Source organism: Myotis daubentonii, chromosome 1 (genome assembly GCF_963259705.1).
Source record: "Myotis daubentonii chromosome 1, mMyoDau2.1, whole genome shotgun sequence".
Classification (NCBI taxonomy): Eukaryota; Metazoa; Chordata; class Mammalia; order Chiroptera; family Vespertilionidae; genus Myotis; species Myotis daubentonii.
The window spans coordinates 90,197,961-90,214,848 of record NC_081840.1 but is presented as its reverse complement, the minus strand read 5'-3'; the positions used below and the strand labels follow the sequence as shown (position 1 = coordinate 90,214,848).

Here is a 16,888-nt window from a genome sequence, read left to right as displayed (position 1 = left end):
ATCCAAACAGCCAGCAAACATCAAAAAGATGTTTCAGGCCTGGCCGGCGTGGCTCAGTGGTTGAGCATCAACCTATGAACCAGGAGGCCACTGTTCAATTTCCGGTCAGGGCACATGCCGGGGTTATGGGATCGATCCCCAGTGTGAGGTGTGTAGGAGGCAGCCAATTGATGAGAGAGAATCATTAAGGTTTCTATCTCTCTCTCCCTCTCCCTTCTTCTCTGAAATCAATAAAAATAAATTTTTAAAAAAAGATGCTTCATTTCAGTTGTAATTAGAAAAATAAAACAAGAAGACCCACCATTTTCATACTTATCTACTTTTAGTATTTTAATGATTTATAAAGATTTGGTATGTTTAAAGTAAGATAAGAATCATTATAGAACTTGTCTTATTTCCAATAGTACACTTGAAATCTTACCTAAGTTTTATTAAAAGTTATCTGTAAAATTAGCACTCTTTTAAAAATGCTATTCAAAATAATCAGAACCTATAGAGAAGTACATCTATTTTTTTGCCATAAATAGAGATTTATGCCCAAAGATGTGAAAACAGATTTAGAGAGTCAGAAATTGATATCATAGCCCAACATTCTAACTGTACTACTGAATATGCATATTTGAGTCTTAACTTGAACATTACACTAATTTTTTTTAACTTTACTGTTATTGTTGACACTATTACAGATGTCCCCATCCATCCCCCCACCCCACTTTGCCCACCTCCACCCAGTCCCCACCCCCACTTCCCTTTGGCCATCACCTCGCTATTGTGTCTATGGGCTATGTATCTATGTTCTTTGGCTAATCCCTTCACCTTCTTTCATCCAGTCCCCGTACCTCTCTCGCTTCTGACAGCTGTCTATCTGTTCCACGTATGTATGCCTCTGGTTCGTCAGTTTATTTCATTCATTAGATCCCACATATAAGTGAGATCATATGGTATTTGTCTTTCTCTAAGTGGCTTCACTTAGCATAATATTCTCCAGGTCCATCCATATTGTTGCAAAAGGTAAAAGTTCTTTCCTTTTTCACAGCTGCATAATATTCCATTGTATAAATGTACCACAGCTTTTTCATCCACTCACCTACTGATGGGCACTTGGGCTGTTTCCAGATCTTGGCTATTGTAAATAACACTACAGTATTTTCAGTAATGCTAGATGACATAATCATTACCAAGTCTTTTTAAGGTAACAGCTATAAAACTTCTAAAATTATCTCACTTACTAGTAGTTTTTTTCTCTGGTCCTTCCTTTGTGTCTTATTTCCAACACAGCTTCCAGTACAACTGTATTTTTTTTTAAAATTCACACAAGTGATGAACTAAAGTATTATTTAAATTTTTTATCTTATTTTATTTACTTTTTAGACTTCTACACTCAGAAAAGGCTTTAAAAAATGAAATTAGCTTAAAGATTAAGCAAAATAACAGTACCTCACAATGCTGGCGAGAAGCTTGAATTTCACATTCATATTTGTTCTTTACAGATTCTAAGCAGAGCTCTCTATAGATTCCTGCAACCAAACACAATTATTCTGATTATGTTCACAACAAAGTTTCAATATCACTTTCCTACAGAAATAGTCCTAACTGAATTTTCCAAGATGAATTAAGAAGAAATTGACCAGTGATTCTAACTTATTCTTTTAAAATCTAAAACTAAAAGGCTCAGCTAAGGTATATATTAAAGAAGAGTAGAAAACTAAGAGTTTAAGAACTAGGAAGAGCACAGCCAGTGTGGCTCAGGGATGAGCGTCGACTTATGAACCAGGAAGTCATGGTTCCATTCCCGGTCAGAGCTCATGCCTGGGTTGCGAGCTCGATCCCCAATAGGAGGCGCGCAGGAGGCAGCCGATCAATGATTCTCATCAGTGATGTTTCTGTCTCTCCTCTCCTTTCCTCTCTGAATCAATTAACATATATATATATATATTAATATGTATATATTAATATATATATATATATATTTAAGAAGAGCTAGAAAAAAACTACACTGCAAATTTTAGTTCTTACCTCATTCTTAGAATCTAGAGAATACTCCTAAATGTTTGATAGAGAATGATCAAAATGAAAATAAAACTCTTCTCCTATGAAAAACAATCTCTGAGGACTCATAATGGAAACAGAGTAAATAAGCTCTGGTTTCATTAATCATATATGCTCAAACAACTGGATACTCTAGCCATCAAAACCGTAACCTTAAGTACTATGTATTTTTAGAGTCCAAAGCTTCCAAGAGGATTAAATGTATAAACTGATATAACAAAATTTGTGATGTTTGAATGCTCTGACCAGGCTTTACCTACAGGATGGATGCTCAAGAGAGTTTAACTTAGAGGTACCAAGGCAACATGGCCATGCAAATATGCCATCGCAAAAATGGCAAAGAGCTCTAGATGTACATACTAAACTCCATGCCATAGTTGGCCCTAGAAATGTCTTTCTTGTATAGTAAAAGCAAGGGACAGATATTCAGAACTATGCCATTAGCAACACATTCATACACACTACTCTCCATACAATAAAAAACTAAAGAAAGGCCACAGACTAGAAAATTGAGTAACTGACTCAAGGAATATTTCCTAAATATCCAGTAAATCTCAGTTCTTTCAGAATGTCAAAGAAAATTACAGACATGCTTATTTTTAAGGGTGTGCTAAACCATTATGCAGACAGCAAGCAAGTTGAGTATCATCTACATATTTACATATTTAATATTAAGCACTCAAGAATAAAATTTGGATTAAGATAGGTTTAGTAAATAACAAAAAGAAACTATTATCAATAATGCATTTGGTATCACAAGTACATGAGGATCAATTAGTGTCTGAAAAAAAGAAAACAATCAGCATCTTCATTCATTAAAATTCAGTTTTTAGTTTGACTATGACAAACCAAGTGACCTTTAAATGGATATATCCTTGTGATGAGTGCTAGGACACAATTCTGAGGTAGGATCCCACTTACAAACAGAAGAGTGAAATTTTAATCATACAAATACTATAGTACATTTTCATTTATTCATATCCACAAAAGAGTTAACAATCAAAATTACCATTAAATTATCTGGTTGATGGCCGATTCCCTGTTCTCTGTATCTTGATCAAACACTTTTTAATGTTTTTATAAATAAAAAAAAAACCTTGTCACTCTTACGATGAAAACTACTAGGAGTATTAAAATTGGACTTTAATTGAAAATGAAACTGTGATAGTAACAGTATCTCTTAATGAAACTACTAATTGTTTCACTTGCAGAAATATCTTAACAACACTGTAACATTGTAAGCAACCTGAGGGCCTTCTTTTTGTTTTGTTTTTTTGATATCCCACAGCAACAGAGAAAAGCAAGAGTCATTTAATAAATAACTGTGGGCTGATTGACAGTGATTGACCGTGAAACACTGTGGTCCACAGTGTAAATATATTTGTGATTCCATTAACAACAAATGCTCACTTGACAAACACCTTTTAAATCTGAAGAGTTCGTATTCTACTATATGAAAAAGATGTTTCACTTTCCTACCTGCTACCTTTGTACGAATTTGCATATTTTCTTGTAAAGTTGCCAGTGGTTCCAAATATTCTGGTGCTTTTCCAGCTATGACTTCTTGTAGTTTTGCATCCACCTGACTTAATCGTTCTTTATAAAGTCTTAACAAAGCAAAAATTAAGATATTAATTTAAAGAGCCCAACAAAGGCTAACAATTTACCATTTCTATATATTACCTCTTCCTAATATTCATATTCTAATAACCTACCAACTGTATTTTTGAATTGATCTCAAGTTAAAAACTCAATTACACTATTTGACTTTATGTACTTAGTCATAAAATAATTTTTTTCTATCTTTTTTATAGATATATTACTCTTTAATGGTTAATTCACAATACAAAAAAACATAACTGAAATAACTACTTTTTGGCACTCTAGATTTTTGGATTTATTTAATTGCATAACAATAAGTTAAGTCTAACAGAAAGGTCATTTAAGCACTGAGTTTAAAAGAAACAAAGAAATCATTCTGAACAACTTGAGACATTACTAGTCGTCAAAAGAAATAGTTCCCTGGCTTCTCTCCACCTTTCCTGAAAAAGAGTCAGGAGTAAAATATTTAGCCTGCTTGATTTTAAAAGAGAACAAAGAGGAAGGAGAGTGATGAAGGTAAAGCCAATAGTACTATAGGAAATAGAAAAACTATAGAACTTGTGATCAGGCACACCCAGTTCATCCGGACTGCAACTCAAGATGCTTAATAAAGTGAGTTGTCCCATGGATAGGGAATGAAAAGGGGACAGGGGATTCCTATTGTCGAATTCGAGTCCACATACAGATATTCTAATTTGCCAGCTATCATACCAATACCTTTAGCTTATCAACGATGAGTATGTGAGATAACTCAATGTTTATTTTTGGAAATAAATTCGGCATGATAGAACTCTTTTAACAGGAAAATGTGTACATTGTCATTCTCTATGAAAGGCACTTCTAATCCTAATTTTGAGGCACTTTCAAGATATCCCTAAAAATTCCAAAGCAGACTAAAAATTTTAAATCATTTTGTGAATTATCTTTTTTGCCAGTTATTACTTTTATCATAGGTGAAGAATATGCCATAATATGTCACCAGGATGGCATGTAGTAACTTCCAAAAGAAACCACTGATTAAGCTTGTAGGTATAACTAGCATTGGCTTTTGAAAACATGGCACCTGGCTTTCATATAAAATTCTGCTTTTCCTCTTGAAAATATAAAGCAATACAATTAAGACAGTTAATATTGTCTATAATTGATCATTATAATTTTTTTAAATTTTTTATTGATTAAGGTATTACAAATGTGTCTTTATTCCCCCATTGTCCCCTCATTCCCCCTAGTCTTGCCCTAACCCTCACCCCCTGTTGTCTGCGTCCATCGTTTATGCTTATATGCATGCATACAAGTCCTTTGGTTGACGATCATTATAATTAGCATAGAGATTTATATAATGAATCTGAAGAGAGAAAGCAAGTTTGTGTGTTAATGAAATAAGTATTCTTTAGAATAAACAAAAAGGGAAAAAATAATCTGAGTTAACTGCCAAAATAATACATTATCATGTCTGGGTTAAATTTTTCTAAACTCAAAATACAATGATAAATAAATGTATAATGTCAGAAAAGTACAACATGATAATACTTTTTGAAATTATAAATACAGCAGATCTTCAAATAACAATTTCGTTCAATGTCATTTTGTTATAACACTAATGAGGTACTATAGAAACATAACTCTTGTTTATATTAATTAGCCTATGTTTAAATTGGTTTTGTTATATGTTATTTTGCTTAAGGTCAAAGAACCTATTGATGATGTTAAGTGAGGATTCACTGTACAACTTTAGGCAAAATGATAAAAATGTGATACAAAGGATGACTCCACCTAAAAACACCAAACTTACACAAAACATTGATAAGGTATCCTGAATAGATGTACAGCATCCTGAATGAAGAGGTATGTGAATTAGCAATATTCAATTAACTACCCTTCTAAAAAATAGATTCCTCAAAATCAGTACAATTTCTACAATCTTAAAATTCAAGTATAAACTCATCGAAGTCAAGGATCATGAGTCCCTCAGCAGCAACAATACCAGTCACAGAGTAGATGTTTAATTCATGTTTGTTGGACAATGAATATTGAAATGAATGGAAATTTGGGTGGTGTAAGTTCTTCTACCTTTTTAAGGAGGTGGAAGAACTTACCTTCCACCACTACACAAACTACAAATGGTGAACTTTCTGCCTTATGAAAGGAGTGCTATTCTGCCCGGTAGTACTAGAACTGGAGAAGCAGGATAATTATATTACTATTATTACTATCATTATTATATTATTATTATCATATTAGTTTATTTCCCACCATTCTAAAGAGGATTTGAGACAGCTTACAGAGATACACAGGATAAAAATAACAAACAAGGCAAATGGGACAAGACAAAAGAGGAAGTATAAACCAGACACAAAGATTAATTTTTTTCCTATAACATATTCTAGATACCAAGTCTTTGAGAAAGAATCCTATTAAATGGTGATAATGGGTCTATTTTTAAAACTTTCAGAGTTGAATGAAGCTGGTAGGGGTAACTGGCTGTTGGATATAGTGAGACATGAGAAAGCAAAAATCAAGGCAACTGCCAGCCCCAAGGTGAACAAGATTAGGTTTAATGACTTACTAGCTGCAAAGTTTTCCTATCTATATGTATAAAAGGCTAATATGCTAAGTGTCCATCCAGGTAATGGTGTCCTTCTCCCTAGCAACTAGCCTCCTTGCAGTTTCTTCAGCCCAGGAATACACTTGCTTTATAGACAGGTGGAAAGATTTACACTTTAACCAAATGTCTGTGAAGTGTTTCCCTGTGCCTCATCTCATTTGATCCTCACAGAAGTCCTGGAGTAGGTAGATTGGAGACTTGATAGAATCCTATTTTCTTTTCATTAGCTGGAAAATGGAGATTTAGAAAGCTTAGAAACTTGACTCAACTGAAAAGAAGAAAGAAATGGTGGACCTTGAAAATGACTTCAGGTTTTCTCCCTGCGCAGAATATAGTCAAACACTGCTGCAGTTCAATATTTTACCCTTTGTTCTCCCTGCATGATCTACAATAATAATCTGCTTTGTGTTGATACTTACTGCTGTGTTGCTGACAATTACCTGAAAAGGAAGTTGGGGTGCTTCACTGGGCTGGAAAAAGTTTAGCTAAATCAGAGAGCAAGTCTAATTAAGCAAGTTTATTCTATCTATAATAATAAAAGGGTAATATGCTAATTAGACCAGACGTCATTCTGGACGTCCTACCTGACAAAGCTGGGGCTGGAGGGAAGCCAGCTGGGTCCTGGGTGCCAGAGGGAAGCTAGTGCCGGCAGCTGGGGGAAGGAAGGCCTACTCTTGCATGAATTTTCATGCATCGGGCCTCTAATCCTATCTAATAAAGAGGTAATATGCAAATTGACCATCACTCCACACACAAGATGGCTGGCAGGGGAGGGCAGTTGGGAGGAACCAGGCCTGCAGGGGAGGGTAGTTGGGGGGGAACCAGCCCTGCAGGGGAGGGGAGTTCGGGGTGACCAGGTTGGCAGGGGAGGGAAGTTAGGGGATGATCAGGCTGGCAGGCAGAAGTGGTTAGGAGCAATTAGGCAGGCAAGTGATTGAGTGCCAGCAGTCCTGGATTGTGAGAGGGATCCCTGTGGGATCAGGCCTAAACCGGCAGTTGGACATCCCCCTAGGTGTCTCAGATTAAAGAGGGTGCAGGCTGGGCTGAGGGACAACACCCCCCCCCCGCCCAGTGCATGAATTTCGTGCACCGGGCCTCTAGTATATCCTATATAATAAAAGGCTAATATGCAAATAGACCAAACAGCAGGACAATTGAACAACAGTCGCTATGACGTTCGCTAACCACCAAGGGGAGCGCATGGAACATGGCGGGCATTGGCCACGGCAGGTTGGTGGAACAGGTGAGCGGGGGCACCAGACCAAGGCGGGGCACCAGTCACTGTCATCAGGGCGAGCCTCTGGTGTTTACTGAAAATTCTTTGCTCCAGTGTGCCGCGGTCCCACCCAGCGCTCACACCCGCTGCCAGCGCCCAGCACCTGCCCTGATTGCCCGAGGGCTTTTCCACCTCCCCTTGCTCCTGAGGGGTGATCAGGGCAGCAGCCACCACTCGCACCTGCTGATGGCACATGCTGCTGGTGCCGGCCCCAATCGCTCCATGCCATCAGCGGGTGTAAGCGGGGCTGATGCCATCAGCGGGTGTAAGCGGGGCTGATGCCATCAGTGCATGGGAGCGGCGGCAGCAGGAGCAGGGCTGTTGGCAGACAGGGGACCAGGGGCCACGGCGGGAGGGCCTGGGTGGGGGCGCAGAGGATGGGCCAAGACCCGCCCCTGTGCCCACCATGGCCTCGTGGCCCACAGTTCCTTTCAAGGTGCAAGAATTCATGCACTGGGCACCTAGTCTACACTAATAAAAGAGAAACATGGTAATTGGCGTACGACCGCAACCCTTTTCATTGGCTAATCAGCGAGATATGCAAATTAACTGTCAGCCAAGATGGCGGCCGGCAGCCAGGCAGCTTGAAACTAACATGAGGCTTGCTTGCTTCAGTGATGGAGGATCGTTGGAGGAAACCAAGGTTCCCCGCCTGCGGCTGCAGGCCTCTGAGCGGGCAGTTTAAGAAACATTGTAACAAATACCACCGGACTTCAGACAGCAGATTCACAACATTGTAAGCAAAGGCCAGAAACCTACTTTCAGCCACGGAGGCCTAAGAGCTGGAGCCAAGCCTCAAGGTAAAGCTGGCCCAGAATAAAAAAAAAAAGAAAAAAAGGAGCGGTTGGGAACTTCAGTCACCCCCAGCCTGAAAACAGTCCTCAGCCCCTCACCCAGACTGGCCAGGCACCCCAGTGGGGACCCCCACCCTGATCCAGGACACCCTTCAGGGCAAACCAGCTGGCCCCACCCATGCACCAGGCCTCTACCCTATATAGTAAAAGGGTAATATGCCTCCCGGCATCGGGATCAGCATGACAGGGGGCAGCGCCCAAACCCCCTGATCGCCCTGCGGCTCTGTGTGTGACAGGGGGCGGGGCCCCAACCCCCTGAGCAGCCCTACTCTGTGCCTGATAGGGGGGAGCTCCCCAACCCCCTCCCCCCACGGGCCCTGCTCTGTGTGTGATTGGGTAGAGCCATAACCTCCCCATCGGCCCTGCCCTGAGTGTTAGAGTGGCGGCGCCCCAACCCCCTGATCGGCCCTGCTCTGCGGGTGATAGAGGGTGGTGCCCCAACCCCCTGGTGGGCCCTGCTCTGTGTGTGACGGGGGCAGCGCCCCAACCCCCTGATTGGCCCTGCTCTGTGCGTGACGGGGTGGCACCGCAACCTCCCCATCAACCCTGCCTTGAGTGTGACAGGGGGCGGTGCCCCAACCCTCCAATCGGTTCTACCCTGAGTGTGACTGAGGGTGGCATCGCAACCTCCCAATCCACCCTGCTCTGTGCATGACAGGGGGCGGCGCCCCAACTCCCCAATCGGTCCTGCTCTAAGACCGACCAGGGGCTGCACCTAGGGATTGGGCCTGCCCTCTGCCACCCAGGAGCAGGCCTAAGCCAGCAGGTCGTTATCTCCCGAGGGGTCCCAGACTGCAAGAGGGCACAGGCCGGGCTGAGGGGGCCCCCTCCCCCCGAGTGCACAAATTTTTGTGCACCGGGCCTCTAGTATATATATAAAAGCCTAAGTTGACTCGCACATGCACGATACATATAAAGCTCTCACTGGTGCCAATCTCACATGTGTGTTTCAACCTGTCATTGTCAATCGTGAATTTGGTTGACACTTCTATTACAGAGAAAGGGCAAATAGCGATATTAAAATATTTCTTTTAATTAATTTCCTTTCAATGTACACAAATTTGTGCACCGGGCCACTAGTGTAATATATTATACTAGAGCTTTACAATAATTTTCATTTCTTGGATAACTATAAAATAAACTTTAAAAACCTAACAGGTATATCTTAATTAATTGTATGAGAATTATTCATTCATTGATTACTTGTGCTAAAATAGAAAAATACATGCCGAACCGGTTTGGCTCAGTGGATAGAGCATCGGCCTGCGGACTCAAGGGTCCCAGGTTCGATTCCAGTCAAGGGCATGTACGTTGGTTGCGGGCACATCCCCAGTAGGGGGTGTGCAGGAGGCAGCTGATCGATCTCTCTCATCGATGTTTCTGACTTTCTATCCCTCTCCCTTCTTCTCTGTAAAAAATCAATAAAATATATTAAAAAAAAGAAGAAAAAAAAGAAAAACACAAATTTGTTTCCTTTTTACCAGAATGATCATGGATGAACTCTTCATGTTTCCCAAATAATGGATTCTCTGGTGATCTAAACTCATTTTAATTTAATATCAATAATGTAAATATTTAGAATAAGAAAATGATACCATGTTTTTTAAAGCCAAAATTTTAAACTTTGGATGATTTTGAATTGCTCATAATAATGCGTTACACTAGCATGGAATATTATCTACATATTCATCTCTACTACCAATTAAAGTTAAGACCAGAAATTGCATAAATAGCCGGATTCCTATGGTAAACAAATCTGTCCCATTTTAGCCGGTCAATTCCAGATATTAAATGAGTTTTCATCTCTTCTTTGGGCTTCTCTAGGGAAATGGTTGGGGGAAAAAGAATAAGCAGCAAAATTACAAAGAATTCATATACCAAAGTGTCTTCACACACGGAAGGTACCTATATTCTCAGAAATTTCTCTTTCATTTACAATTCGTAATACATAGCTATGCCCGCCCCATGACATTGCCAGCAACATCTAAAGTGAAAGCTCACCTTTAAGAGTTTTTTAAAAATCTGTATCTTCATCTATTTTGTTCTTTCAAATCAGTGTAGCCTATTCTCGTGTTACCAATTTTACATAAGAGTTTGGTATTATAAAGGGGAGTGGGGTGTATCTAATAAGCACCTACTACACACCAAGCAAATGGCTAAGAATTGTATACATTGCTCATTCAATAACAAAGAAGCTATTATTATACTGTTCTAATTGGTTGAGAAAGCCTGGATGTGAACCCTGTGCTCTTTCTACTCCACTACATTTCCTCCAAAGTAATGTGTCTTAGTGAAAGGAATATGATATCACTAGGAGGCAGAAAGCCTGGCTTAATTTATCACTCTCTGATGAAGTATGGGCAAATCACTTAACCTCTCTGACCATTAATTTTCTCACAAGCAAAATGGAGATAAGACTATCTTCCAACCTTACAGAGTTACTGCCAGAAGCAAACTAAATATGCATGTAAAATCATGTATGTACTATCCAACGTTAAGATATAAACAAAAATCACTCTGCCATCTTTGGAAATACTCTCTCTTATACTCAAATTTTTAAAATGCTACCTTTACCCAATTATTTAACAAAGGAATGAATAAAGCAGATTAGACCCAACATCCACATAGAAATCTTATTACTCCGCCCAAAAAACCTGCCTCAAAACCTTCGGTTTAGTTAATAAAGTCTTAAGCAAACAATAACAGAAGCCTCTTTCAGATCAGTCAGTCCCACAACACACAAAGAAAAAAACAGTTTAGAGTGAATAAAATTTCTCCTGTGCTATTATACATGTGACATGGTTGAGATTCGGTGACAATGACCTTCTAAAGCCGCTACTTACTGATCCTTGAGATCTGTAAACTGTTTTTCAAGATTGGACATTTCATCTAAACATTCCATTCTTCTTCTTTCACAATCTTCATCATCCATTTCTGTTAATAACAAAAATAAAATTAGGCACATTCTGCTCTCCCCGCTGGAGCAAGCCCACACCTTTCCCTTCCCCATCACGTTCCCCCCCAGGCATGAAACTCCTAAACTCTAAGCGTCCCCATGACGCTTGCAACCAGGAGAGCAATAGGCAGCAGCAGCTCCTAACCCCCTGAACCTTCCTCTAAGGCCTCCTTTTCTGACTTCTCATTGAGCCTAAGAAGCCCTGCCCAGACTCTCTCCTGTTGCCTCTTCTATTCTAAGCCCTTCCTTGTTTTACTGTCCCTAGTTTTAACAAATGTACTCTCAAAAATCAATTAATGTAATTTAATAATATTAGTTTTATGCTCCAAATATATCTAAATGTTAATTCAAATGGTTAAAAAAGAAAAAAAACTTTAATATGAAGTTAGATATACAAGGCCTCTATTAAGCCTTAAGAGAAAAACAAAAACAACATTTGTCCAAAATAATTTCCACTATAGGTTTTAACCTACAATACAGATGGGAGTTAAAACTATAGCAGCCTCTAGGCCTTCTTTTCTTATTCATTTTTAAATCATTTTAAAGAGCTGACATTAAGCTATGACTATAAAGTAAATAACCTACTTTTGGTTTGTTTTCCACCAACCCGCCGGAACTGAAGCACCAAAATGATTACATCCTTTAAAGGTTAATATTGCTCACAAACACTTTTGGAATTCTTCTAGAACTGCTCATATGGCTGATTTGCCAATCATATGAAAAAGAAAACTAATCTCATTTTGTTAACCACAGGATATCTTTATCTCCTTTTTAATTTTTCTTATTGAAAAATAAAAGAGAGAGAGAGAAGAAGGGGAAGACAGAGCAACATCGATTTGTTGCTCCACTTATTGTGTATTCATTGGTTGATCCTTGTATGCACCCTGACCAGGGATCAAACCAGAAACCTTGGCATATCGGGACGACACTCTAACCAACTGAGCTACCCCATCAGGGTTCATCTGCTGTTCTTATACCCGCCTTGTTCCCTCTCCCCAAAGTACTGTCAGTCGGTGAGAAAGAGGGAAATGAGGAGAAAAACAAGCAAACATTTTAAGAAAGACACTAATTACCAGGTCTGTCCTAGATTCCATATTTTCTATTTTTACATCATATATAATCAACACATCAAAATAACTGAAGTGTAAAATTAATCTACATCATTTTTTTAACCTTCAATGTTCTATCAGTTTCAGGTAAACAGCATAGTGTACAGCATATACTTTACAAAGTGTTCCCCTAATATTTCCAATACCCACCTGGCGCCATACATAGTTAATTCAATATTATTGAATATGTTCCCTATGCCTTACTTTACATCCCCATGATTATTCAGTAACTACCAATTTGTACTTCTTACTCCCTTCACCTTTTTTACCCAATTCCCCACACTCCCTCTGGTAACCATCAGTCTGTATAAAATGATCTGCATATTGATATTCATCAAATGAAAGTCAAACTATGAGCAAGAGCTAAATTATGTACTGTTATTTTCACATAGCAAGGAAGTATATGATTCTTTTTTTAAAAACTTTCCTAAACCATTTAAATTATGTCTGGCTTCTAATAGCTTCCTACTCAGATCTTCAAACCTTGGTCCCTCAGGATGACTCAGTCCCCAATATCTCTGCAGAGCAGAGTTTCTCCTGTAGCCTTAGGACCTGCTCAGTATCAAGGTTTAAGAAGAATAAAACTGTGGAAGTTGAACATGTAAGCCAATAGTAGAAAAGATATGCTTTTACAAGTAGTAAAACTGCAAAATTTATTTTTACAATTTCTTTGCACTTAAAAAAGTTTGACTTATGCCCAGTCGGGTGTGGCTCAGTGGTTGAGCATTGACCCAGAAACCAAGAGGTCACTTCAATTCGCAGTAGAGGCATATGACTGGGTTGTGGGCTTGATCTCCATTGGGTGGCGTGCAGGAGGCCGCTGATCGATGATTCTTTCATCACTGATGTTTCTATCTTTCTCTCCCTCTCCCTTCCTCTCTGAAATCAATAAAAAAAAATTTTTTCTTTAAAGTTTGACTTATAGCTCAAATTATTATTACATTCCTCACAAATAATAAAGGTTTTCATTATTTTCTGGGATAGAATAAAAAAATAGTAAAAAGTCAGAAGAGTTAACATAAAAATTAGAGAGGGAGAATTTTAAGCAATAGATGTCACTTTGTGAGATCCTAACTCCCATTCAAAAAAAAAAGAACACTTGAAAATAAAATGTTTTACAGATCTAGGAAATGTATTCACAGCCTAGATGTTCTTTCTCTGTGTTCCTCACTTTTGCAATCTCTCCTACTTTCACAGCTTGCCAGATGACATCTAAAGCATGCCTCCCATCCCAGGCAGGTTCCAAAGCCACATTCCCACCTGTCAGTTGGGCACTCTAACTTAAATATACCACCATCACCTTTACTCTTCTATTCATCCTACAACCAGTTTCTTTGCACTCATCAATCCTGTTTTGTGCTTTTAAAAATATCTTTGAGAGACTTGAGAAGCTGCTTAGCAGGTAGAGAAAGGGGGAAAAAAGGATCCCCTTATTGGAGGTGCACAAGCTGAGTGAAGTCCTAGGTCTAAGGTTGGGAACAAGGTTAGATGAGGAGCAAGTGATTAGAGGAGACCAGGAGGTGGTGAGTATGAATTCTAGAGCCGAAAAAAAAATATAACTTCCATTGGACTAATAGGAACAGAGTTCCACACTGAAACTAACCTTTAAGGAAATTTATCACTTGGTGATGTATAGTTTAAAAAAATATTCACAATTTTTGGAAAAGGCTATTATATACTCCTTTATCTTTCCAACTACTTGTGAGACTGAATTTTCTTCATATACTTCAACCTAAAAAGCATGTTGAATGAAGAAGCAAATAGAATATAGCTGACTTCTATTAAGCCAGACATGAAAGAGATTTGAAAAATGTAGAGCATGCCATTCTTCTCACTAAATTATTTTGGATATGTAGTTGTTTTTCATAAATAATGTATTTAACATGTAAAAAATAAAATAAAATAAATAAATAAAAATTATCTTTGACATCTATACCTTCCTTTTCCTTTCCTAGCTCAAATCCTTCTCCCAATCGAACTGGTTTCCTCATTCTTTTGAATAAACCTTAAGCTCTGGCCTTTATACTTTTTCTTAAATTCCTCCTCCTACAGAAACACCTGACCATTACCACCCCAATCCAAATTCTACCCATTCTTCATGATAAAGAAGGCGGTCCCACCTTCTTCAACTAACCTTTGCTGCTCATCCTATTTTGAAAAGACTGCCTCCACCTCTGAATTCCAACAGCATTGTTTATAAGCATTCATTTGGCAATTTAATCAACTGGTGACTTATGGCTGCTCTTTAATAGAGAACAGGTCATAACTATTTATTTACAGCTCACACTAAGTGCTCCACAATTAAGTCACTCATAAATACTTATTTTGGATGGCTGTTTTACTTATTGAAATTACATACTTCCATAGGGATTTGCTTTGAAAGGGAAACCTAGAGAATGTCAGTGTTGTAACACAATGTCATCAACTTGTCATCAACCCTTGCTTTACATGGCCAAAATCAGGCTAAGAAAAAAAAAAGTCTCATCCCCATCATATGGATAGAAGGGGAAAAATTCAGGTATCACAAATTCCATTTATGTTTTTAATTCGTAAAAGTTTGCAAAATTGATTTGTAGTGTTAATCTGCTCTCCCCCCTCCCATCCCCCCGCCCCCCCACACACAACCCCCAAAACAAAAACACTCAAAACAGCCCAAAGTTAGAAAAGGTTGCAGGGAAGAAAAGATTTGGAGAATTTCAAAGTTGCCACAAATCAGCCAATTTATTCGCATGATTCCCAATCACCCCTTGATGTTGGGCTCTTCTCGGTCTTGAAAACTTCAGAGATGCTGTAAACAGAACAATTCCCAAGTCTCTCTCACACACACATACACGATCCCCTCCCCTCCCCGCAAGAGCACTGATTGATGTCAAGCGAGGAATGACAGGTTGACGTGAACTCTGAGGTTACATTCTATTCTAAACCATCCAAGATCCGGTACAAATCTAAGCTCGGCCCGGACAATCCACCCATGTTGAGAAGGCTCGCAGGGATGACAAATAAGTAAAAAGGTCTGTGGTTTGGGGAGAAGAGCGATTTCCAGAGCCTCCCAGACGTGCTGCGGGACATTCCCGGCCTCGGAGAGTGGATCGCCTGGGGGCACTGCCCGGGGTCCTAGGGCCAAGAGCAGACGGCGCGGCGTCCGGCTGGGCAAGCTCAGGCCCGCGTCCTGCCCCGCCCCGCCCCGCCAACCGGGACCCGCCTGGAGCCAGACAGCGCCCCGAGACCGCCCGGGTGCAGCGGAGGGCCGGGAGCCAGTCTCCGCCCCTTCCCTCTCTCCCCGCCCCGCTCTCCCAGCAGGACGCAGCTGCCCGGCGTGCGGGGAGCGGCCTGTCGCGAGCCCGGCGCGGGGACTCGGTCCCAGCCCCGCCGGCGTGCACACCTGAGCTATCCCCATCCTCGGAGACCGACGAGCTCTCCGTGTCCTCGTCCTCGGAGCTGCTCCCCTCGTTTTCGGCATAGTCCACCTCCATCTCATCATGATGGTTGGTCTCCTTCTTATCCCCGCGGGAATGGACTGGCATTTTCCAGCCGCGCCGTCGCTTTCCACTCCCGGCGCCCAGCCCGGCCACTGCTTCTTCAATGTAGGACGCGCCGAACGCCCCGACCCACCCAGCGGCCAAGCTAGTTCTGAACCTCTGGGCTCCGCCCCGCCTCCAGCCAGAGCCGCACAACCTAACCCAGAGGCTCAGCGCTGGGAGCTCTGCCATTGGTGGAGGCAGCCCTCAGAGCCGGGGGGCGGGGCTTGTCCTGCTCAGGTACGGTTGGTTGCCCGTAATTACAGCGCGGCCCCGCAGCTTCTGTTGGGAGTTGTAGTCCTTACAGCTCAGACCTGCAGGGGCTGCTGCCTGCCAAGCTTCAATAGCCCTGAGCACTTCTTCCCTCTGGACTTCAAGTCCCACAAGGCACGAAAGCTGACAGTCTCGATCGCAGTTTGTAAACTAAACAGAAACAGATTGTGCGAATTTAGTCTGTATTTATTATTTTCCCGCCAAGTGATTGTCTGAGCTCCCTAGCTATCTAAGATGTTACTGTCAGCTGTGAAAAGGTATTTTCCGAGTGTTTTCCCTCCTCTTTGAGCCTGAGGGAACTGGAAAAACGTCTCTACCACCTAAGTAGCTTTATTACCACTAATAAACTATTAAGTGTTGAATTAGTAACTGCAGACAATAACTTACACCTTCTATGTTGCACAAAAATCTTTACATTGTTCTTGAAGCTTTTGCAATCAATAATATACAAGGAAGTTTTATCTGGGCAATTCATCTAGTATTTTTTACATTTACACCGATACAGCCCAAAGATGCCACTAGTCTTAAAACTAAAGATTTAACTTTAGTTTTCAATAAAAAATACTTAATTGACTTAGTGAAATGTTGTTTCCTCAATGAGAAAGATGATACACCAGGAGGAGTCAATAAAGATCACAATCATAAT

The 16,888-nt window shown here is 40.4% G+C and overlaps 1 protein-coding gene across 2 annotated transcripts in view; it reads right to left on the bottom strand.

The window, feature by feature from the left end:
- The window catches only part of BRMS1L (BRMS1 like transcriptional repressor), a 43,693-nt gene extending 27,580 nt beyond the window's left edge, over window positions 1–16,113 (bottom strand). For both annotated transcript variants that reach the window (XM_059710698.1, XM_059710706.1), the window contains exons 1-4: window positions 15,834–16,113; window positions 11,230–11,320; window positions 3,529–3,656; window positions 1,438–1,517 (exon numbers count right to left, since the gene is read on the bottom strand). In XM_059710698.1, the coding sequence (XP_059566681.1) occupies window positions 1,438–1,517; window positions 3,529–3,656; window positions 11,230–11,320; window positions 15,834–15,975 (441 nt within the window). In that variant the 5' untranslated portion in view covers window positions 15,976–16,113. The remainder of the gene's footprint in view (window positions 1–1,437; window positions 1,518–3,528; window positions 3,657–11,229; window positions 11,321–15,833) is intronic.
- Window positions 16,114–16,888: the final 775 nt, after the last annotated feature.